Genomic DNA, 26,171 nt, shown 5'->3' on the forward strand with positions numbered 1-26,171 from the left:
AAAACCCTTTTTTTCTTGTTAATTTTCACTAAACTTTCTTCCTCTTCCTCGCCCTCTCTTAGGCATGTTTTTTTTTTCTTTCTTTTTTCTTCACTTTTTAATTCCCTCTCAATTTGCTTCTCATTTCTCCCCGTCTACCGCTGGCTCTGTGTTTCACTCTCTCTCTCAGTCAGTCCGCTCGTTTGTCTTCCCATTTGTCTGTCCGTCTGACTGGGCAGCGGCCCCGGCCTCTCACTTCCTCCTGGGTTCTTGTGCCTGTCCCTGAGGGGTCCCCAGCTCAGACGTGCCCTGCGGATGGGGCGCCTGCGGACCTCCTGTACCTCCTGAACCTCCTGAGCCTCCTTTCTGCTGCTGCTTGACTTGTGTCAAAATGTCCCTGATCTTCCTCTGTGCCAACTAGAGAGAAGAAAACAAACAGCGTTTTAACCAAACTCTTTGGGTGTCCACTCCTAACTGAGCAAAGTATACATGTGACCCTGGAACACAAAACCAGTCTTAAGTCGCTGGGGTATATTTGTAGCAATAGCCAAAAATACACTGTATGGGTAAAAATTATCAATTTTTCTTTTACGCCAAAAAATCATTAGGATATTAAGTAAAGATCATGTTCCATGAAGATATTTTGTAAATTTCCTACCATAAATATAACAAAGCTTAATTTTTAATGTCATATGCATTGTTAAGAACTTCATTTGGACAACTTTAAAGGCGATTTTCTCAATATTTAGATTTTTTTGCATCTCAGCCAAATATTGTCCTTTCCTAACAAACCATACATCAATTTATTCAGCTTATTTATTAAATGATGTATAAAACTAAATTTCCAAAAATTAACCCTTATGACTGGTTTTGTGGTCCAGGGTCACATTTGTGCAGGGATTGCAGAATAACAAGCCACTGACCTGACTTGCGTAGAAGTGGCCGATGATTTTGACGATGACCTGGTCGTCTTCATCAGGGGTCTGCTCTCGGGGAACCACTACTTCAGCAGCGGTGAGGTTCTGCAGTTCGTTTACCTATGATAGGTCGTTTAAGCACAGAGAATCAGTTAAATCAGCACATTTCATCAATTTGTTTTATTAATCAAGTTATCATATGTACATTTTGCTTGATTTTATGGGGTTGAGTTCTTTTTAAACATGTTATTTGACAAAGATACATTTCAATTGATTAAAAGTGACAGTGAAGACATTTATAATGTTACAAGAGATATTGATGTTTCAATGAACTTTTCCATTTTATTCTTTCTAAGGATCCTTTATCAAATCTACAGGACTCTTAGTTTCACTAATTTTACTGACTCCAAACTTTTGTGCAATATTAGTTGTATACATTAACAGTAGTATCATTAATACGCTATTATAGTTTCAGTTTGTTTTCAATTTAATCTTAGTTAAATGTTTTAATAATTCTGTTGTGCGTTTGTATTTAAAAATTTGATATAATAAATTAAAATAAAACAAAAAAAAAGAATAGAGCAAGCTAGTGTTAGTTGCTAATTGTATAATAAAACAAGCAGTTAGTAAATGCAAGTTTAAAAGGGGCAAGTTTTTTTAGAATAAGAATCGAGAACAGAATACTCTCTAGAATAAGAAGAATATTCTAATATTCTCTAGAATATTAGAACAAGAATAGAGAGAGCTAGAGGGTCAAATAAAGATGCAAGAGATGTGTTTTTAGCCGTTTCTTTTCGATTTTACATTTCTATATATTCTCTTAATTTCTATTTATTAGTTTTAGCTTTAGTTATTATAGTACAAGTTAATATAAACAAAAACGAGAAATGTTGACTTTACAACTCGCTCAAATAAAAATGCATTCAAAATGTTATTTCGGTTAATTGTTATTTTACCTCAAGTACCATTTTTTATGGCTTTAGATTAATAATAACCCATAGATGACTTGAAAAAATAATTAAATTATTCCACACTAAACTGAATAAAATGTACTGCATTCAATATTAGGGAAAAACTATTTAATAAAATGTGTATTATATCAACTGGTGTAGAAAATGTGTATTATCAAATATTTTAAAGCCATAAAAACCTCTCTCTCTCTGATAATCTCCTCAACATTTAATTTCATGAGGTAACTTCAAAGAAACTCTTTGTTGTCATCTATCATTTTTCAGCCATATGTTAATGATGTACGACTTACAGTTTTCCCGCCCTTTCCGATGACCCTTCCTGCTGCTGCAGCTGCTACTTTGATGTGTGTCTCCAACTTCACTTCCTCTTTGGGGCCAAAGAAGTTCTCCTCCTTCAGCTTACCGTATATTCTGCCTTGAGCCTAAAACACACAGCGCTTCTTAAGTGACTTGGGTCTTCCTGACATCAAATTCCTCACAAATATTTTCTGAAATTAGTTTGAAAAACATGCTAACCTTGAACTGGGCCTCAGGTGGTCCTGTAACAATGACCATTCGCATTTTTGAGTCTGGAGCCTCTGCTGGCGCAATCTGAGGAAAAACGCAGTTGAGAGCTGAAGTCATCTTGACACAGCTATGCACTTCAGAAAAAGAGAACATCAACCTCAATATTTTAAATGACATATGAACACAATATTTGATCCGAGTTGACCTACGTGATCATTTGAACAAATATGTTACCCAAAGATTTCATTTTTATTATCATTTACTCACCTTCATGTTGTTCTAAACCTGTAAGATTTGCATTCATTCGTGGAACATAATATATATTAATATTTTTATTCAGCATTGATTAAACTGATCAAAAGTGACAGTAAAGACATTTATAATGTTCAAAAAATTCTTATTCAAATACATGCTGTTCTTTTGATTTTTCTTCATCAAAAAAACTTGAAAAGAAAAAAGAATCTGTCTCCACAAAAATATTTTAAGAATAATTTGAGCATGTGACACCGAAGAGTGGAGAAATTATGATGAAAATTCACGGGAATAAATATCAATTTTTGTATTATAGAATTTTTTGTTCACAAGAATAATAATGATCTGTTTACAAATTGAAAATACTGCATCAGGTTTGGAGAAAACTGAGGGCGAGTAAATAAAAGGAAAATGATTTTTGTTTTCGGGTGAACTATCCCTTTTGAAAGCAAATGAAGAGTTCAGATGTAAAAGTGCCATGTGAAATTTTCATCTAAAATGAACATTTTTAGGTTCAGTAATTTATTGGCAATGTATAGGTCCTTTTCTATGCAGTGATTAAGTGAAATAACTGAACATAAAGGAGTCTGATAAAAGTGCTCATTTTAGAAGAAAATTTCAGGTGCCATTTAGAGGCTTTTGCATCGGAACTCTTCAAAAGCTTCTTTTTTTTTAAAAAAAACATTGGAAACCAAAGAGATTTCCCACAATGCATTTTCATAAAGGCTACCTTAATAGAAGCTCCAGCAAAACGGCTTAGTTGCTTGATATGCTGTCCTTTCTTGCCAATAAGGGCTCCTACGGCTTGGGCTGGGATGTACACGTGGACGGTCTCCTGTTCAGTGGCCTGTGGGGAGACTCAAAAAATTAATAAGCGCACCGCAACATATGGTGAACGCCACAAAAGAGAATTGCGTTAACCCACCATAATAAGATAAAGACGCCACAGAGGCCTGGTTTATGTGACATCAGTATCTTTTAAAAATAATGAATAGTGACAAATTTGGTCATACCCCAATAGGGCCATAGGGGGGTCCAGGCACGGAGTTTCCAAGGGCAGGAGGAGGCATGGCAGAGGATGGCGGGAAGAGGCCGATTGCTCCCAGGTTTAATCCAGGGATCAGGTGAGTCTGTTGCTGGATGAAGGCGGAATAGATTTTCAGATTAGGATTAAAATTCATGCTTATTGGCCGAAAAAGTTCTCTCTTTTGATGTCTCTCTCACACAAACTCACATTCATGGCAGCGATATCATTGTCATATGCCTCCCGCACTTTCTTCATGATTTCCTGTTCTGCCAGGCAACACGCTTCGATCGAGCCCTTCACTGTAATCGTCCTCTCTGGGTTATAAAGAGTCAGATCCTGCAGTCTGCATTAAAAGACATTAAGAAGAAAACGATGTCAAGAACACTCCGCAGAAAAAACAGGCCACTGGTTTTGGGATTGTGTCCGTTCAGTGCTTACGGTGAAATTGTGATCTTGGTATCAGTGTCTTGTTCCACTTTCTTCAAGTTGCGTCCCTCTTTGCCGATCAAACGCCCGACAAAGTTGTTGTGAGCAAGAACCTTCAGAGGCACCTCATCAGCACTACCAGAAATGAACAGTATTTGTTAATACTGATCTGAGAACATGACCCAATGAATTAAATGTAATTACAACAATAAATGTAATTGTCCATTACAGCTACTGAGAAAAAAGGTTACACTTTATTTTAAGGCGTACTTGTTACGGTGTAATTATACATTTAAGTACTGAGTAATATTAATTAACTACATGTACATATATGTGTGACCCTGGAGCACAAAACCAGTCTTGAGTCGCTGGGGTATATTTGTAGCAATAGCCAAAAATACATTGTATGGGTCAAAATTTTAGACGTTTCTTTTATGCCAAAAATCATTAGGATATTAACACGAATATATTTTGTAAATTTCCTACTGTGAATATATCAAATCTTAATTTTTGACTAGTAATATGCATTGCTAAAAACTTAATTTGGACAACTTTAAAAGGTGATTTTCTCAATATTTTGATTTTTTTTCCAGATTCCAGATTTTTAAATAGTTGTATCTCGGCCAAATATTGTCCTGTCATAATAAACCATACATCAATGGAAAGTTTATTTATTCAGCTTTCAGATGATGTATAAATCTCAGTTTTGAAAAATTGACCCTTATGACTGGTTTTGTGGTCCTGGGTCACATATAGTTAGGATTAGGGTTTTACTTGCATATAATTATGCATAATTTATTGTTATTATAATAGTAAGTGCATGTAATACATGTAACAAGGACACTTTAAAGTATTACCAGAAAAAAAAAATGTGTAATTAAATTACAGTTACTTGTGAAAATGTTAATGATCACAAAGGGGGTTGCATTTGAATATTTTCACACACACCCACAGATTAAATTGATTTATTTCCCACATTGCAATATATTTAACCCCAGAACGAATTCAAAAGTAAAAAGAGGTGATAATTCTGATTTTGTGGTGGCTGTGCTTTAAAATTTAATTATTGCAATCTTAATTCAAGTGATTTTGAAAGTCTGACAGTAATGCAAAGTTAACCCTGCCGGCACTGAAAAAAGTAGGATTTACTTGAAAAAAGCTTGGAAACTATTTTCACTCAGAAAAGGGTAGTTAATTTACAAACATTTGACAACTAAAAGCCTAAACATAATTATTAGTAGCTTTAAATATACATTTTTAGTTAAGTTTACTTGGGAATTCACAGTAAATTTTATTGACTCTTTGTTTGTAAATTTTACTTAAGTAATGCTTATCACTGTACAAAAATTATGCTGTAAAAAAATTATGCTGTTAAATAACAGTAATTACTGCACTGGAAAAAAAAAAAAAAAAAAAAAAGATTACTTTTTCTTTTGCAAGTTTTTGCACACATTTATTTTAAGTAAAACTTAAGTACTGAATTAAGTAAAATCTACTTAGCAAAGGAAATAAGTCAATTTAAATTTGTCCGGATAGAGTTTGATGAGTAATGTCTAATTAACTTTAAGTTAAATCTGCAATACTCCAGTAGGCTACATTTCACCCAGTCACGGTTTATAAAATTTACTCAAATAATGTAGCACTGAAAAAAAAACATGCTATTAAAGCATGTGGTTCACTTACAAACATGTAACTAAGCAAGCAAGTAGACACAGCTTGTTACCCTTTTAAGATAATATGTCCACTTTATTACCCAAAATGAACCAAATTATTACCAAAATGAACACCAAGACCTCAACACTTGGTACACCATACACAATGACAGTAACAATAGTGTTTGAGTATGAATGGGTCATTTTGAGCCAGATGTCACAAAACAGTAATATACTAAACCTAATAACAAAAGCAACCATAAAAAAGCGTAAAGACAACTCGAAAACAGTGAAAAAAATTATTAATGGCTTAGAGCACGATGGGAAAAACTGGATCATAACTGATATTTACTTAAACAATTCCGAGTAAAATATACTACAAGCTTAAATTGAGTACTAATATAATTTACTTTCATTTTTTAATTCTCGCCTGAACTAAATTATTTAATGTAGAAATTACATTTGTCTTTATGTAGTATTTACTACTGCTAAATCATTTTTATCAGTGTGCTTTAAATGTTTCAAAATGATTAATTGTTTAAACCATTCACCAGACATTTAGAAAAGTGAATGTAATCAGTTACATTATTTTAAAGAAATTGAAATAGTTACACTACTTATTACATTTTAAATAGGGTAACTTAGTCGTAGTCTGTAACCCATTACATTTCCAAAGTAACCTTCCCAACACTAGTCCATTTTGATTATTAATGAATAAAGTACTCATTAATCTTAAAAAAAGAAATAACTTACTGACCCCAAACTTTTGAACATATACAGAGGACATTACGTATATATGAAGAGTTTATTTGCAAAAACAGATAACTCGTTTTTTTATTATGTTATGTTTTTATTGTGCTAGTTAGCTGTATTTTTTAGTTATTTTTGTAACCTAATCAAAATAACCCAACTGCAGTTTGATTGAGATTAACTGGAATGCACAATGAAAAAACATGAGTTTTGAAAATTGCTGAGTTATCCGAGTCATCTGAACTCTTCATATTTTGCAGAAAAATCAAATAGTGTGAGGGACGACTGTTCCGGTTGTGCCTGTCGTTGACACTCACGTTTTGGTGTCTTTAGCCTCCTGGTTCATGATTTCCAGGATCATGCGGCAGGCAGCTGAACAGCCCTCTGGGGTAGAATGGATACTTATGGGCTTTTCAGCGGCACCTGCGTTCTCTTTACGATGCACATCAATCCTGAGAGATGAGAGGAGAAGTGAAGAGAGGGCGGCATCGTAAAGGTTACGCAATGAGCAGTGTATAAAATATACAAAAAGGCACATGGACAATTGAAACAATCAGTCCAAAAAAAAAAAAAAAAAAACATACTGGTTTGAAGTGAGTGTGAACTACTCTTTTAAATTAAATTAGTTTATGTGCCATTCCTCCACTTTATCCATTAAATCACACTCACTTGCTCTGAGTTTGCTTGGTGATGTTACGGATGGTGGCGCCCTCCTTGCCGATAATGGCGCCCACATATTGTGTGGGGACCAGCAGCCTGAGAGGGATGTCAGCGTGCTGATGTTTATTGGGGATCCCAGAACCAGGCGACATCTGGCGGGAGTTTCCTCGAGGACCGTATCCGGGACGTCTGCCGTTGTCTGGGCCTCGTTGAGAGTCGACATCAGAGTTTTCATCAGGGATGTATGACACACGCAGGGCGTTGTTCTCAAACTGGTAACCATTGAGCTTCTGGATTGCTCTTTGAAAGGAGAAGCATGAATACGAGAGGGTTTATAGTAACTGACAGTATCTTGGGGGAAAAAAAATTTAAATCACTGAGGTGTGGATGAATGCTGACAGATTAAATGTACAAAGATTAAATCGTCCGAATAATTTCACAGTTCAAGAGAAGAGATTTGCCTAAATGGTTAAGCAACATTATGAATTATTCCGATGAAGAATCCAGGCTGACAGATCTCATAGTAAGCTAACCTGAATAAAAGCTTGCAAAGCAGCTGAATCTCCAGTAGGTGTCAGCCGCAAACAAGGAAAAACCGTAATGAGAGGATGCATGCTTTGTGGTGAAGGTTTAATGTGATATTGCAGAAAGACAAGGGATTTTAAAGCTGAAATGTGCACTTTTTAATTTTAAAATACTTAATTTTATTACAGCACAATATGCACAAACATTCATTTGTAGATTTTTTTTTGTTGTTGTTGATAACCTAGAAACTCAAAACATCCCAACACTGCGACATGGTGCGAGTTTGAGGAGACAATCAGTTTGTCCAAACAATGGAAGACAAAGGAAGCCTATCTGACATAAGTCAGTATTTCTGCTATTGCATTTGATGAAAAAAAAAAAAAAAAAAAAAGGAAAATGAAGGTTTCAGGGCAAAGTTCACTCACTGCCTAGCCTGCTCCCGTGTCCCATATGTGACGTTCACAACTGCTGTCTCACTGTCTGTATTCACTGTGGCAAAAATAAGAACAGAGAAAGACTGTAAATAACTACAATTTTTGAATCTTTTTGATTTCACATGCAACATTTCCTGCTGCTCAGCATGCTTTTGATGTATCTTTAGAGCACAAGTAATTCAAATTTTTTGTACTATTTTTATCAGTAATACATCATTCAAAACATAAAGGAAACAATTTACCTTGTTCGCAGTTCTCAACAGTTCCATACTGGGCAAGAAGACCATCAAGGACCTACGATGGATAAAAGAGAATGAATGAAAGAGGGGAAAATATACTGATTATGAAATTGTAGCAACAAAAAATGCAGCAGCTGACTGAATCGGTTTCACACAAGACTCATAAAATTAAGGGCCATGAGTGTATACTTCATTTATTGTAGTTACCCAGGATGCTCTCTTCAAAAATGACAAGTTTAATTTTTTTTTATTATTCTGTATTACAGAAACATTCTAACTCAGAATCCTATCTGTTTAGTAGCCAAACTAATTTCACTTTGGAACTTAGCACTTTCAAATCTTGTCAAAAATTAACATAATTAACATTTTTCTGTACTGTAAACAAAAAAAACGTTGAAAACTCATTAGAAATTGTCCCAAAGCTGGTGTTTATTTTGTGTATGATAGTAAGCTTAATTTCTCCATACAAAACTACATCAACTACATGTTTCACCCATTAAAACCTGGTTGGCATCTGATTGGTTTGCCACCAAAGTGTCGCCTCCTAGTGGTTGATGTTGGCGCAAGTGGCTGGCAGAAGTGGGGCCTGCTGGAGAGGTGCCAAGAGAGACCCCACCCCGCAAGAACAACAGTCAGCCAGTACAACAACCTTCAGAGAAAACACTCACACACACACACACGCACTGTGCCACGCCCACACACACACACACACACACACGTATACCCAGACGCTATATGTTGATGGTGTAATCTCATAATCACACACCGATCACCTAACCTGAATGACATGGATAAAACTTGAGTTTAAACCAACACAGAGCACTGCCCTTGCCAGAACATGTAGGGAAAGTTCAAACTTTGCTATTCAGCGTCACATTAAACAGATGCGTTGCAGAAATTTCATTTTCAACTAAATTTTTACAAAACAGCAGCATTGGTTTGCAGCGGGATAATCTACAAATGGAGGTTGAAAAATATTTGACATTTTTACTTGCTTTAATACTTATTTTTTTAATTAATACGGATTTTCAAAAATAATTGATGTTAAAACACTCCTTGGCCAACCAAATATGCAAAGAGATCTTGAAGATCTGATATGTAGCTTCACTTTCCAAAAGAAGAGCAAAATTAGTGTCTCAGTGGCACTATTAAAACGCATATTTTTGCTTTTTGTTGGGATTATCTATTTGTCTGACCAATGCAAAAATTATTGCAATTTCTCTTAGGTGATGCATAAACATTTACATCCAAAACATCTGAATCTATGAATGGAGAAGAATCAAGTACATAATCATTTATTCTAAGATTATGCTTTAATCTGTTCGAAAAAAACATCCTTAAGAGCCGCCCATACTAGGGCAAAGAGCATCATCGTGTTGATTGAGAATAACCGAAGAAGTCTTACTGTCAGAACAGACATGGGCACACCCAGACTCACCTCCCACTGTAGGTGTGGTGGAATGTTTCTGATCTGGAGTTTTCTGGTCCTGTAGAGCGAGAGAAAAAAAGATTTAGAGAAGGCTCCCTCACCAACTTTGCTTCATGAAACAAGAGCCATCAATATATCCAATACAAAACTAATGAGAGTAGCGTTTACAGCCGCAGACATCTTCAACAAAAACTGCTCTCGAGTTTACACCCACGATCACATTAAAACTAATTACACTAATGACATCCAACATCATCCAAATGCTGATTTACGCTGACAGCTAGAGTTCAGAAAGGTCCTGGTCTTGTCTAGATCTAAATGATGTGGAAAGAGATGCATGGAAAGGTGAAAGTCAAAGTCAGAACAGGGATAAATCCACCAGAACGGTAACTTCCATCATAAACGGTACTTCATTCAAGCTCTATTCAAACTTTCATCCTTTCACCTGCCATAAGAGTGAACAGATATAAAACAAGTTCTTGAGGAAAATTTTAACATTACAATTTTATGCTGAAAAAAAAAACAAAAACAACTACTACTTTTATATATTGATCAACAGCCTATGGACAGCGTCCATATTAAGGAAATGCAAAAATCTAGTTTTAAACACGTCAAGTCTTTATTAAATGTAATCTTTGCATTCGTCTTGGTTTCATATACATTTGAAAAAAACTGTAATGACATTTTTGATGTAAAAATAACATGTTTTCCTTAAACTTCGACTGTAAACATGAATCTCATCATCTTTTCCAAAATGGTTTGGAAATAGTTTTTTTCTCCAAGGTAAATTTTCTTTCTTTTAAACAAATGTTTTTCAGAGTTGCACCATATACCAAAAAAAAAAAATTGGTCACTTTATTTTAAGGTCCAATTCTCATTAATTATCTATTAACTATGACTTCTGCCTCAATAAACTCCAAATTACTGCTTAGTAAAATAGTTAAGTTTAGGTATTGGGTAGAATTAGGGATGTAGAATATGGCCATGCAGAATATGTGCTTAAGTATTAATAAACAGCCAATGTGCTAAAAATATGCATGCTAATAAGCAACTAGTTAATAGTGAGAACTGGTCCATATACTAAAGTGTTATAATAAATGAAATAAACTGAAACTGAGGAATTAAAATGGTGTGTAAAAAGCGTGGTATTCAATTCATTGCATTTAACATTCACGATCTATGTTTATTGACACTCAATACAAAAAAAAAAAAAAAAAGACAAAATATATACCTTGAACTCTGGATAACAGTATAAATGTAAATAAATATAAACGAACATTAGATGTGGATCAGTCCAGAACTTTGACGAGCTATACAAGTAAACCTTAACAAGAATGTGTTGACTGTCATTCAGATAATTCTAGTACGACATGATTTATCTTCATAAATTAACACCATGTATCATTTCAAAATCGAGGACAGGACCTGTGAGGTTTGAGAAAATCTCTCAAAATGATCTGGAAGGAGGTATTATTTATAGGTAGATTAAACATCGTGAAGATGCTTGGGCGCATCGGTCCTGCTCGTCGCTCGTGGAAGCGAGGCGGAATGGGCAGAGGAGAAAGAGAGAGAGAGAGAAGAGACTGAATGGGTATATTGAAACTAGACACTGATATAGTTCAATGCCAGCTGCCCCGGAAGCATCCAAACTTATCACCCGAGAAAGAGAGAGAGGAAAAGAAAGAAATGCAAGTAACTACAGCAATGTCCAAGCAATGCAAGTCTTGGAGAGAAAAAAAAAGGACAAATGAGTGAATTGACTATAAAGTCCAATAGAGGTCTGCAGCATGGTATTGCTCCACAACCATAAGAATGACAGCTATAAGGAGAACAGATAACCTACACAAAGCCGTAGCACTCTGGGACCTCTAGAGGGCGTAGAAACAAACTTCTGAAGCAATGCATGCGTTTAGGATCAAGGAGGGAAATAGGTACCAGGGGTCATGTGGCAGGGGCAACCCTTTTCTGGTGACTGAGAGCAGAAACCCTAAAGACCTCTGAACTCCGGAAGGTTGACGCCCACCGGTTGACAAGCAGAGAAAATGGCGCCGTTTGCCCGCTTTCAAGCTCCCTTCATGCAAATGGCGGGCAAAACAGCCAATCAGGGAACAAAGAATCCTGCAAGGGTGTTTCACGCCACAAAGATCAGCATTGCGAGCGTGCCTAGGCCAAATGAAATCAATTGCAATCATGCATTGCACAATCTTGAAAATGGCCATGCAGATTCAGAGGCCTTGAAGCACTTAGAGTATGTACTTTCCTTTTTTATTGGCTTCTAAGATTATGCTCAAATCAGGAGAAATGCAACACGACTTGACTTTGAAGCAAATTAAGAGCAGGAAAGCACCAAAAGGTACAATAAAAGGCAAAGGCCACATATTCACGGTGGGTGAGACCACCAATCTGTTCGCTCTCCCACTGATCAATCACCTCGATCCCGAACCCATCCCCCAATGTGACACTTCCACATCCCACCCCCACGACTACAAAAACATGCCTCTTGTTTGGCACCTTTGAACCACCCTCTGACCACTTTGATTGCTCAACGGAGTGCACTGCAAAAAAATGCTTTTCTTACTTAGATTTTTTTCATCTTGTTTCCAGCCAAAATTGGTATTGGTTTCAGAAAAAACAAGTCAAAATTAAGTGAGTTTTTGCTTGAAACAAGCTAAATAATCTGCCAATGGGGTAAGCTAAATAATCTTGTTTTCTGTTTGAAATAAGATTATTTTGCTTTGCTTTCACTTAATTTTGACTAGTTTTTTTTCAGAAACCAAGACAATAATTCAATTTCTTGATTTAAGAATTTTTAGATATTTTGGCTGGAAACAAGACAAAAAAATCTATGTAAGAAAAACATTTTTTGCAATGTGGAAATCACTTCCAGACAAAAGAGGTGAACTTTTGGTCTCCTTTTCCATTGTTTAGAGATGAAAACATGCTTCAACTTTGCGTTACTCAATTTACCTGTTGTGCAGCAGGCCTTACGTCCAGCCGTGGAGTAGTTGATGATGGGACACCAACCACAGAACCAAAACTGTCAACATGCTCACATTCTCCAGAAAGAGTTGCATGGGATTTCTCTGTATTTTATGGTATGGCAAATAAAATCTGTTTAGGTTTGGCTTTAGTTAAACCGGGAATCTCAAGACACGCTGAAACATATAAAGTTCAATCACACAGCACTAAAAAGACAATAAAAAAATGCTAATAAAAAGACCAAACAACAACAGAAAAGAGTGAAAGAAAAAAAAAAAAAAAAAGAAGAGAGATTCACCCCCTATAAGGGTTAAAGGTGAGGACTCTACAGGCCAGCGAATAGCATTAGGGGGAGGGTGTGTGTATGTTAGGGTGAGGGCTGGTATGTGGTATTGTCCTACAGAAGCGGTGCGGGTCAGAGGCGCATTATTGAAGTTTACTCCCATCTTGAACTTGTGAACGTGAAAAAAAAGAAAAAAAAAGTTGAGACATGACTATATGGCCTGAGATAAGATTTATCAGAGACTACAGCAGGAGTTTGCAATGTGCTTTTAATAATCATAATAATCATCATCATAATAAAATAATCCATGAAGCTCACTCTTTTAGTGAAGAGAATCATACTATCTTGAGTGTCTAGTTGGCAAAACCCTGCTCTGCACACACAGTATCACTTGAGACTCAACAACAACAAAACGAACAACATTGAAGGGAAATAGCTATATGTCTTGACACAGTTAAGCACATTCAGTTCCTCCACACACACACCACACAGACATGCTTAAACACAAACATTTACTTTGCTATCCAAATGAGGGCATACAAACATTTGGAGTCAGTGAGAACTTTTTTTTTTTTAAGTAATTATTACTTTTATTTTGCAAGGATGCATCAAATCACAGTTTCCACAAAAGAGCTTAAATGTTATCAACATTGATAATAGTAAGAAATGTTTATGAGCAGCAAATCAGCATAATAGAATGATTTCTGAAGCATCGTGCACTGTGAAAAATGCATGTAATTTTATGTAAAATACTGTAAAAACACTATGGGAGAAAAATGGTAATAGGATATGCTACATGCATGGAAAATCTAGTAACTGGACATTTCGTGTTTTTTCCAGTAAAATATTGTTAAATGTACAGTTAGAAGTAAAAAAAGCCAATCAAATGATAATTTACAGTGAAGAACTGTAGAATTCCCTGTGTGACACTTCACATTTGAAAGCATTTCGTTTTAATAATCATGCATCTTAATAGCTTTTATTATCAGTTCTGTACATATGGCTTTTGTGTTGCATCATCTGTTGTATAATGAATGTTTATTGCATTATTTTAGTGTCATGCGTGAAAAGTGTTACAGTGAAAGTGTCTTGTGCGAATGACTGCACCTTCTGTATCATTCAGATTATGGAAAAAGCCAATTGTGATGAACTTATTCATGATTCTTCATGTAGCCTCCTCTTTTTTTTTTTAATTGTCAGTGTATTTTAAAGTTACAAAACAGATTTTAATAGCAGTGCCCTTTATTGGATTTACTGGTTTAAACTGCAGTTTTCTTGTTTGTAAATTACATTTTTTATACTGTAACTGTCACAGCTTGTTTTGCAAATACGTTAACATTTAAATAATTTTTTTTTTTAATTTTTTTTTTTTTTAACTCAGGCATCCACAGCTGCCAGGATGTTTATTTTTAACAGTGTGTGACACTGAAGGCTGGAGCAACTTTTGAAAATTCAACTCTGCTATCAAAGCAATAACATTTTAAAACATCTTTAAAATCGTGCTGTCAAACAATTAATCGCATCCAAAATAAGTTTGTGTTTACATGAGTGTATACTGTGTATATTTATGTATATATAAATACACACACATGCATATATATATATATATATATATAAGAAATGTGTTTATACATTTTAAATATTTATATATAGTATCAATTATATGAATATAAATATATGCATGGAAATACTTTCAAAATATATACATGCATGTGTGTGTATTTATATATACATAATAAATATACACAATATACACTCATATATTATGTAAACAAAAACTTTTATTTTGGTTGCAATTAATCGTTTGACAGCACTACTTTAAACAGAAAAGTTATTTTAAATTGTATCACAATATTACTGATTTACAGTATTTTTACAAAATATGCAGCCTTGGTAAGCATAACAGACTTTATCCAAAAAAAAAAAACACACTTTTGAACAGTGGTGAAAGTATATTGTGCATACAAATCAGGCCTATTTTAATATTTTATTACATTTTAATGCATTTATTTTAATTTGTAAATATTGTTACTTTTTTATATATATTTCATATACACAATTAAATAATTTCCATTTAATAAATGTGATTATTTAATAATAATAATAATAATAATAAATTGTAAAAGTGAGTTGTTTTTTCTATCACACGCACATATAAAGCAGGTGTACCACCACTCTCTTTGCTAAACATTAGCAAGTTTATCCAGATGCATGATGGGCCAGTCTCAGCTGGCTTGGAGGAACCAGCAAGGCTCTCTTAATCAGATATAGACATATTCCATATCTAATATTCACAAACACCGGCATATCAAAAACTCTTACACACTAAACTCAAGGATGTTGCCTGCTGACTATCTTACATGCTAGTTTGCGATAAACCAAGAAAATTTATAATTATCATCAAGTATGAATTCAAATGAAAGTATAACAGAATTGACAGTGGCATCTAAAATGTTTTTAAAAAGATTACAGAAATTATAAGCTAAAATGCTACTCCTATGCTCGTACAAAACACACACTCACAATCTAAGCATTCAAACAAACATCCCCACAGTGCAGGGAACAAATGTGTCACACTGACATTAAACACACGGGCAGACTCCTACACCGTCAGCACTACACAGGTGCAAGCCAATGCAAGTCTGTACGAAACGTGCTAAAATCCACCAAACCACTTCTGATGAGCTGTCAAGACAGAAGAAAAGACACAAATGCATGTTGTTGAGGATAGTAAACGTGCTTCCCAAAACACTGCTCTGCATTTAGTCTCAACGGATACACTGTATTAAAAAAAAGTGAACTGTGTCTGTTCTACAGGCTTTACCATGCCATCATCTTAAAAGCTTTAGACACTGGGAATTCTTTTCTGTCAGCCGTGTATGTGGGGGTTTTTTTCTTTACGAAGTAACACTTGTTGGAGCTGGGAGAAATTAAGAAATCATTGAAGACCTACAACAGTTCAATCAAATCAAAAGTTTAATGTGATTTGTAGTTTACTTTAGCGTACATTTAGGTCAATGTCAGGGGGCAAGAACAAAGTCCTAAGTGGCATTTAATTATGGGACTTAAAACTAGAAAATGTAGTGATCTAACACTAATAAACCATTCAAGGCCCACTGTGCAAGAGGTCCAACAGGAAACCCAGTACACAGGAAGTCAAAAATCGCCCCTTAGAAGTCACACCCCTCAACGAGCAACTTCCTGTCTTGCTTTGAGCCACTGACACCTCAGCCAATCAGATGAGAGAGAGAGAGAGAGAAAAACAGTATGCCAGCAAGAGCATTCACTTGCATCTTTAACCCCTCCTCCATGACTTATATATTCATTCACCTCACACACGTACTTCCACTGCCTAACATACACGTATATATACACTTACATGCATGCATACATATAGAAACTTAAAAAAATGGGCTGGAGTGTAAATTTTTGCAAAGCAGCTGATTATGGATACCTGAATTACAAGACTACAAAATATACATTTTTTGAGCTACACAACTAGTGTAGGATAAGATACACAATGTACATTGTTGACCAATAAATCAACTTAAATTTACTGATAAATAAAACATATTAAAGTAGCAAAATATTTTGCTAGACGTAGAGCTTAAAAAACCTACTGAAGTGTCATTTTTACTACGCTAATTAAACTGATGTAAATAAAGTAAAATAATCCTAAATAAATTGAGATAAATAATCCTTTCATCTAATTTTTTGAAAAGCCATTCATAAGCAAATCTTATTTTACACTATATAATTATTGTATTAACTCCCATCTAAAAATCTAAATCTTATCAGTCTCCAAAAAAAATATTCCATACTGCTGAAGTCAATCACAAAAGTGCATGCATAAATGCACACACAGTCCAAACCAAAATGATACAAAGCTAAACCAGCTTTTTAACATGATGCACTGTGACAGTGGTAGGCAGAGGAACGACATGAAACAGAACTTCAGTCAGTAAACAGCTAGAGGAGCTTCGTATACACCAAGGCCTCTGCAGCCAACACTGAAAATGGCGGGTAAGTGTGGGAGGGGAAGGGGCGGATCCTAACATCCACACACCTCCCTTTCCCGCTCTTTGCGTAACAGCGAGTCCACCGAGGGACGGAGTAAGCGGTTTAAGGTCTAGATGGACGTGGAGGTTCCTCAAGTCAATGAAAACGTCCTGGTAAGAAAGTTAAGGAATTCAGCTTGGTGGCCGTGTGGAAAGCTATGGGTGCCGTCGGAAATACCCTCTCGGCCGGGGGGGACCAGACCCGGTGGTTCCAGGCGCTGAATGGAACAGCGAGGGTTAAGCCATAAATCAAAGTGGTCTAGAGAGTAGCAGCGATGGTGAGACAATTTCACCAGAAATAACAGATGTCCCATCCCCCCTTTTTCCTGCTTTCTTCTCACTGTTTCTTGTTCCCTCTTTCTACACGCCTCCCTGCGGGGCTTTCTGCTCTGCATTACCTGATAGGCCTTCCCTCGCCCTCTCTGCTCCGCTTTTTTCCCCTTGCCCTATTCCTCTGAGAGGTGAAAGGTCACTCCCCAAGCTTAGCAATCAACACATGCTGATGCAACCCGTAACATACCAGAAGAAGAGAGTGAGGGGCAGTATAGTGCTTACTGCCGGCCCCAGCAATACAGTCGTATAACAATGAAACCAATAAAATAAATCTCCCGCCTCTAAAAGGTGCCTCTTGCCGTTGAACACTGGTGCTGGCCAATAGCATGGCAGTAGTGGACACTGTCTGTATTAAACCGTCAAATCTGGGACTGATCATTTTTGTATTTTCATTTGAATTTTTACAAGTCCTGAATTAAATAACGGCTTATAAAAAATAAAAACGTCTTCCAAAACTTGTTTTGTCTTTAAAATTAGGAAATTATCATCAGAATATGAATCCAGTAAATGCAGCTCAATATCAATAAGCAACTGCAGGAAAAACCATTTTAATATTTAAAATTCATAAATATTATTTATAAGTAGGCACGCACACACACACACACACACACACACACACATATATATATATAAAATTACAATGCCATCCAAGAAGTAGAAATGTATCTGTTGCCATCCAAGCATTCAAATGTAACAGAAGAGAAAAGGAAGTTGCGTCATGCTACCTTGATCTGAGACCAATTGTAGCTTCTCATAGGCTGCTATAGAGCAGTGACATTAAATTTTTTATGCTACTGGCAAGCAGGAAAAATCAGAGTAAATATTTCATAGTCCATGCAAAAGTGACCAGTGACTGAAAGTATCTTTCTAAAATGGATTTGACAAACAAAGATTTGAGGAGCAAAGTCAAACCTGCACAGAAACAGATCTAAACAGCTGCAAGGATGTAAACCAGATGTTTGTCATTAGATATATTAAAATAAATCAAAATTAGACAAATATTATCAAACCAATGAACTCCAAAAGATGGATAAAGTGAGAAAGACAACAAAACAAGTACTGCTTTTTATTACAAGCTACGCCACAAGATTGTCATGCTCCACATAAAGTAACATCACACACGGATTTAAAAGAGCGTTTTGTGATTGCAGATAAACAGTATGATACTTTTGTAACGTTTAATCTGAAGCTTAGGCTTCTCAAATTAATTAAAACAGAAGATTCAGTTTATGCATTTTTTGTTTGTTTGTTTTTTGCTTAGTGCCTATAGGAGCATTTTTATTATTTTTGCCTAAATTCAGTTCTCTCACAGAGAACTGCAATAAAAATTGTTTAATTAGGAAAAGTACTCCCTTCACTGTCAAAAAACAAAAAAGCATGTGAATGCTAGTTAAAATCAGCTAAAAAATACATGAATTACAAGACTAACAACTAATCTTCACATTCTCTTTCTATCAGTGATCTTGATATAGCAAACTGTTTAGCAATGATTTGAAATCTACACAATCCAAGTTTAGAATCATCAGGCAAGTAAACCACTGAAAGTAAAATGTTTTTTTTAGAGTTTAGAACTAAAAATTGTTGTTGACTTGCACGGGCCCAACAGCACAGGGAAAGCACTCTGCCTTTGACTGCATATTTTTAAGCATGTCACAGTGTGCAGGGAGGGACATGCTCAGCTGAGGAATGCAAACGGCAGCCGGTGGGGGTGAAGCGAAGAGAACCTGAGGTCTTTCCTGCACATTATCATGTGAAACACCCCTCCCTCTCATCAGTCATCCTCTCTTTCTCTCCCTCTCTCCTTTGGCCATCTGACTGAGAGAGAGCCATGGGGAATGGAGAGAGAGAGAGATTTCATCTTATCGACAGAGTTTTGTCTGCAAGTAGTTCTCAAACTTGCATCTCAACCTTTGACCCCAATGTGGACGGGGAACGCTTTGAAAAAGAGCCGTAGGGCAGGGGACTGGGGTTACTAGCAAACAATTGAACTTTTCAAAGAGGCCGGAGATTATGCTGAGGTATGGTGGCTCTGTTAAAAAGGGGGAAGGGATTGCAGGCCATAAAACAGCAAATATTAAAGTCTTTATTAAATTTGTGGTGCACTTAAAAAAAATGAAAATACTCAAAAAAATATCACTTTCTGCTGAACAAGTAAAGTGGCTTGTTGAAAAAGGGACGTTGTCCGAATCATAATTCATCAGCAATAACACAAGGAATTTTCTAAATGTTTTATTAGTTGCACCCACACTGACATAAATGAAGCAACTAATCTCTTCTCGGCTTGTACTGATATTCACGTAAACATTGCATCGTCTATCTATGGGCTACACAGAGAAAAGGCGCTCAAGCATACGAAAGAAAATTCCGTATGTATAGGCATTTCCCCCTCTGGTGGAGTGGGGTTGGTGGGTGGTGTGTGAGAAACAACTGTAGAAAGTAACAACTCCGCGATCCATTTAGTTTGCAAAAGGCTATATACCCTTAGGTTGGGTCAAAGTTCATGCTTCGCTCTGCTGTGGAGAAGATGGAAGCGCTCGTGCGCCTCCATTTTGTGACTCAGGAGCAGAACACGGGACAGACAGCATGACTGACTACAAACTGAGTGAAGAGACAGAAAGTGAGCTCAGAATGAGCAAATACGTTTGCATTGTGATTAATCCACACGCAAAGTTGCTTTACACAGAACAATCACACGATTTAAGAATGAATTAGGAGGTCTGACGCTTAACTAGCCGAGGCAATCTTGACAAGCAGGCTGTAAATAAATGTCCGGAAGGCTTTTGTGCGTCAATCAAGTTTCTAAGCTCATCAACGATATAAATTAGAGTGTAGAATGTTAATTAAGGGTTTTAACTTGTGAGTTTTTAATAAATACGTATGCAAATACTCCGTGTCTCGCCATTTCATGAAAGCCAAGTGTTCAGGAAGAAATTAAATGGCAGGTTGCGCTTCAGCTGCAAAAGTCACGAAATCACCTTTGAGCTGCTTTTGGATAAAAACACATGCTCATGATTTAATCAGATAATCACACGTGTTAATTGATTTTTCTTTTCTTTTTTTAAGTTTCTCAGTCTCGCGCAGTTTCATTTACTGACACTCGCAGTGGCGGAACAAATACACTTACAGCGGTTTAGTCGAATTGCTCATTCAGTTTACATTTTTAAAAGTAGTAAAAAAAATATATATTTTTTTAAAGTCTGCACAATTATAATGCTGACAAATAAGACTGACAAAACTACAACAGTTAAACAGCTTTATTTCAGCTGATATCTACTAGTTACGCATTTTGCAAGAACAGCGCGTTAAAAAAGAAAAAAAACACCCAATTTAACAAATCAATACAGGCATTTTTTTTTTTTAAAAAAGACAAAAAAAAGCAAATTATTCAAATATACAGTGAATCATGAAGCACGCAATAAATATGGGCATATAGCCTACCCACCAATTATTTAGGCTGCGTCTTTTTGTTTGCGGTTAAGCTTTATTCTCTCTATTATTACCATTATACCTCACGCGCACAGGTACGCGAGGATGTTTACGTGAAGCAAACTCGTACTATTTGGTTCTCTCATACCACAACAACACCAGCCGGAAATTCTTGTTCAGAGCGAGTAACACAGGCCTGGATACATCTCAACAATGTGGGCCAGCGTGCGTTCAGCCATCTTCCACTGACAACGCCCAATTACCACAATGAACCTCAGTCACATGAGCAGGCGCAGAATGTGCTAGAAAACTATAGGTAACATATAGGAGCCGAATAAGCATCCATATCAGCACAGAGCGAAATGTGTCGTGTCGTAATCATGCTATTGCAAAATGCGTAAAACAAAGAACGTGCGTGTGAAAATTGCGTTAGTTCTACATATGACCTTACACAAAAACCAGTCATGCATAGGCTAGCTCTAAGGTTGCTATTTTATTTGATGGATTCAAACTCGAATACCATCCTCCCTTTGTAAACTACATTAATGCATTGCTGTTGCACATTATATCATTGCACCGTAAAGTGTCTGCTGTTATGTAGGAATCAACGAGTTCATCCAGCAATAAAGTACTGTATTCTGCATTAAACACCATTTACCAGCGCCTTCATTTGAGCCACATCGAACTAATGTGAGGATTTTGCCTTTAGATGACTGACTGCCTGCAGTGCAGCAGGCTCACAACGCTCGCGCTTCTCTGGATCACTCCCCTTTACGCACGCCGCGCTGTGGCTTCAGCTTCTCGCAGGCAGCGAGGGGAGACCTGCCTTCATTCATAAAGTCACCGGGCTACTCGAGAGTACTATAGCGCCGTGAAAGAGGCGGTGCGCACAGTCACTGTACCGCCCACCGCCGAGGAACGGAGGGGGTTGGTAGAGAAGAGGAGATATGCACGTTGACGAGGAAATAGGGGGTGTGGAACGGAACAGAAACTGTCTCGTACAGAACCGAGCATCCAGGCTATATGTGCCACAATGCAATGCACCTGACTCAGCACGGTTTAATAACGATTTTGTCACGACTCGCACCGCTTCCAGTGCGGTCCTCTTGAAGAGCACAGCTTGTAGTCTATGGATTTTCCGCGTAAAGATCAGCAAATGAATAGTTTCCATCATGTTCTGGTAATAAAGCGCGCAATAAAAGCCCGGGAATAATTTCAAATAAATTATTTCGTTCCATTCGGAACTGATCATGAATATGATTAGCTCATCTACGGATGTAAATAATTCATTCTTTCATACTCGAAGCAGCACATCTAGTTTCAATCTATATCATATAGAGTTCACGCTGTTGGGCAAAGTCACATTTGAAGCACAGGACTCACTGGAGAATCCTAGTCTATACGCCTTAAACTCTGCAAATGTGAATGAACACGCCAGGGAAAAGTGATATTATCTTGTGCATACGGTTTATATAGATTTCGCAAGGCCAGCTCATTTTCGACCCGCATAAAGCATAGTTTACATAGTTCCTCTCAAATAAATAATCTATTTCATAAAAGGATAGTTCAAGTCAAATAAGCATCAACACGTGTCACATTTTAAGTAGTTTGCCTTGTTCCCATTTGAGGTGTATTCTATATAAATGAAAGAAAAAATACACTTTATGAGGCCATCAAATTAAATTTCAGGTTTATTTATTTTCTGGCTAAAACTGAATCTTTCCATGCATAGACTAAAATAAATAAAACATTTCCCACTTTCCATCTTAAAACTGAAGAAACAAATAAATATCAATTATACTATAAACAAATAACTCTATTATACTATACACACAGAGATTTCTACTGTTTTCATATTTAAAGTAGCCTACCTTGATTCAAAGTCTCAGTTTTTAACAATTTGAACAAAGAAACAAAGAAAAAAAAAGACAAAGACATGGCGTTTCTTTTCAAGTTTAATTTGATTATTAAATTCAAACTGTTAATGTTGTTGACCTTTCCACAAGTCTTTTTTTTTTTTCAAACTTTGACTTTACAACATATAGCATATCCAACAAATAATACACAAAATATTTATTGCTCATATTTAATTGCACTGTTAGAAACAAAACTTTAAATGCAGCACGCATACTTAAGACTTCACAAGTTTTGCTTTTCCTTTAAGCACATTTCACAATTTTTTTAATTAAAACAAACAAGTAAACATTACATTTAAGCAAAATAAAATTTATTAAAACAAATTTCAGAAAAAAAAAACTGTTGTGCAGTTTATATAAATATCTAAAAGCTAAAAATCCAAATTTCTCACTGAATACTTCACTTCAGTGTTTTTACTTAGTTATACATTTCAAACAAAGTTTGAAAACAAATACTACCATTTTAAATGGAAAAAAATAAGGTTTGAAAACAATATTCTACCACAAAAAAGCAACAAGTTTTTCAGTAAATTACTTGGTGAATATCTAATAAATTGGATCCTTATTTTTCCAAACAGTTCGACTCATCCACCTGAAATTTAAGTAAATCTAGCAAATGTGTCTTGAACCACGAAAACTTTTCTTTCAAAGCCAGTTTCTTCACATGAAGGACCTTCTTTTGCAAAGAATGTTATCTTTTAATCTCCTAACTCAACACTCTCCTCTTACCTGTCTTCATTATCTCTCCTTACATATATATATATATATATATATATATATAAATAAATCTAGAAACTTGAACAGCAATTTTTTTTAACAACTCTCTCCTGGCTGTATAGAAATAGCATACCATCAAATCATCCACAAACAAGACCAAGCGAACACCTTTTTTTTTGCAGGAGACTTTAAAAAAAAAAACATTCTCCTTGTCAGCTCTATTTCACGACACCCTTTGTACTATGTTATATCAATTTCTCAATGCTCTGTTTAATTGCACAGAAATTACCAGGAGCATAAAGTCCACTGAAATGTTGCTCTGAACGCCATCACATCTAATTGCATGCAATCTGAAAATATGATGGATAGTAATGCATTTATGTGTACGTAATGTATACACATGGCGGCTCTCCTCCGCCTGAGAAGGCCTTCGTTCTACACTGCAAAAGGAAGGTATGACTCCATGTATGTCTGAGGGGGGTGTTGCCAGCCCCTCCCCCCTTTCTACGCTTTTAAAATGCATGCGTGTGTGTGAAGGGGGATAGCATGACCATACCAGCACATGCCTGTTACGAGGCCATGTGATCTACAGGCTCCATTTTAAGTGATTTGGACTCGGTAAGGAGGGAATTGCAATGTGGAGGAAGAGGGGGAGGGGGAGGAAGAGGGATACAGAGAGAAAATAGCATAAAAGAGAAGAACAGTGTTGACTGGTCTCTATGGCCTCATGAAGGAGAAAGGGGTAAAGACATGAACAAGCCATGTACGTTCTCTGTCACTGTCATGCTTCTACACCTATGGTGAATTTTCAACTAAATTAAGCCATTAAACAACTGCAAACTTCTGATTTTGTTCATTTATATTGACAGTTAAATGCTAGCTGTAATACTGCTACAAGAACTTAAAGAAATATGTGGACCTCGCTAATATGAAGCGAACAGATTGAACGTTACAAACAAATCAAATTAAAAATCAAAACTAAACTAATTCGATCTTAATGCAAACAAATATTAAAGTTGAGATGTAACTGAAGCATTGATCAAGCTTTTCTTCCCCATGTCGTACATTCAAGTGGAATGATTTATCAGAAAGTACAAAAAAAATAGATTTTGAAATGTGAGCACTGAACTCATCTGCACGGTGCAAGTGGACAAAATGTCTGGAAACAAGTATGCATGCCATTTCACTGGAAAACCCAGTTATGATAAATTATTAAAAATTGCAGGTAAACTTTTTTTTTTTAAATGAAACTGCATGGATGAATCATAAGATGAATAAGGAAGGGAAGATGGGAATGTAGCTTATTTTCTCTTTAGTGACCATCTCCCCTCTGCCTTTGTATGTATTGTATGCATTTTTATAATGTATGCAATGTATGTTTTAGAGAGCTGTGTGCCAGCAAATTATTAATTGAATGCTGACCCGCCATTGCTAGCTCAAACCGAATAAACAGAACATTTTGTAAAACTCTACTCTTAAAGTCAGAATTAAATGCAACTTCACCATCTATTTTGTAAGTGCATGTTATAAATCCAACCCGATCTCAGGAAAATGCGTATAAATATTATAGCAAATAAAAACAGAAACTCGTGGTATTGATACGCAAAAATGGACTTTGGGTTATATATGATACGAACGTGTTTGGCGTGCATATGATACGCATCTACCCCACAACCTTAATCCTACTCATTGCGTAGTATATACACGCCAAAGTCCATTTTTGCATATCAATACCACAAGTTTTCATTTTTTCGTTATTTGGCATAATATTTATATGCACTTTCATGCCCAGGTGAAAAACAAGTGCACTTCCATAATGTGCTTACAGTGCTCTGTTTTTGCGCACTAATTTTGTACTTAATATGCTAAAAATGATTCTTTAATACTTCTTAAGATAAACTTAAGTGTACTCAACTGTGCTATTTTGAGACACCATGAATATGACCTAAAATGCAGTTTTAACATACTATCATAACATACTAAAAAATGAGTTACCACTTGTAGTACACTTGAAGCATCTTTCATACACTAGTACACTTACAAGTGGTGACTAACTAAATTTTTTTTAATACAGAGATAAAACTGCATTTTAGTTCATATTCATGGCGTTCCAAAATAGCACAGTTGAGTACACTTAGATGATCTTAAGAAGTACTAAAGAATCCTTTTTAGTATATTAAGTACAAAAACAGAGCACTTTAAGTACATTATGGAAGTGCACTTGTTTTTCACCTGGGTGTGATCAGGTTGGATTAATAACATGCATTTACAAAATAGATAGTGAATTTGCATTTAATCCCGACTCCAAGAGTAGAGTTTTACACTTACAAAATGTTCTGTTTATTCGGTTTGAGCTAGCAATGGCGGGTCAGCATCCAATTAATAATTTGCTGGCACACAGCTCTCTAAAACATACATATTTATACATACAAAGACAGAGGGGAGATGGTCACTAAAGTGAAAATAAGCTACATCTTCCCTGTTCTAATACGTGGTGTAACGTTCTTGCGATGATTAATCCAGCAGTAATGTGATTCTGTAGGACTTGAGTCATATCCTCATTTTTAAATTTTCCGGGATTTTTCTCCTTTTGAATTATTAATGTAACAGAGAGAAAGAGCTTTCAAATAATTCTCCGTTTCGGTTACGGTGCAATGTACGAAAACAAATGCAACCTAATTAATTTAGTTT

At 36.0% G+C, this 26,171-nt stretch overlaps 1 protein-coding gene across 2 annotated transcripts in view; it reads right to left on the reverse strand.

The window, feature by feature from the left end:
• The window catches only part of LOC306845596 (insulin-like growth factor 2 mRNA-binding protein 1), a 34,164-nt gene continuing 7,993 nt past the window's right edge, over window positions 1-26,171 (reverse strand). Inside the window, exons 3-15 of one of the 2 annotated variants that reach the window (XM_079378478.1) lie at window positions 9,778-9,826; window positions 8,343-8,394; window positions 8,092-8,155; window positions 7,151-7,441; window positions 6,799-6,933; window positions 4,092-4,214; window positions 3,861-3,996; window positions 3,640-3,762; window positions 3,357-3,473; window positions 2,384-2,458; window positions 2,158-2,289; window positions 903-1,016; window positions 1-396 (exon numbers count right to left, since the gene is read on the reverse strand). In XM_079378478.1, the coding sequence (XP_079234604.1) occupies window positions 232-396; window positions 903-1,016; window positions 2,158-2,289; window positions 2,384-2,458; window positions 3,357-3,473; window positions 3,640-3,762; window positions 3,861-3,996; window positions 4,092-4,214; window positions 6,799-6,933; window positions 7,151-7,441; window positions 8,092-8,155; window positions 8,343-8,394; window positions 9,778-9,826 (1,576 nt within the window). In that variant the 3' untranslated portion in view covers window positions 1-231. The remainder of the gene's footprint in view (window positions 397-902; window positions 1,017-2,157; window positions 2,290-2,383; window positions 2,459-3,356; window positions 3,474-3,639; window positions 3,763-3,860; window positions 3,997-4,091; window positions 4,215-6,798; window positions 6,934-7,150; window positions 7,442-8,091; window positions 8,156-8,342; window positions 8,395-9,777; window positions 9,827-26,171) is intronic. The other variant, XM_079378479.1, reaches the window with a different exon arrangement.

This window comes from Barbus barbus (assembly GCF_936440315.1).
Source record: "Barbus barbus genome assembly, chromosome: 3".
Classification (NCBI taxonomy): Eukaryota; Metazoa; Chordata; class Actinopteri; order Cypriniformes; family Cyprinidae; genus Barbus; species Barbus barbus.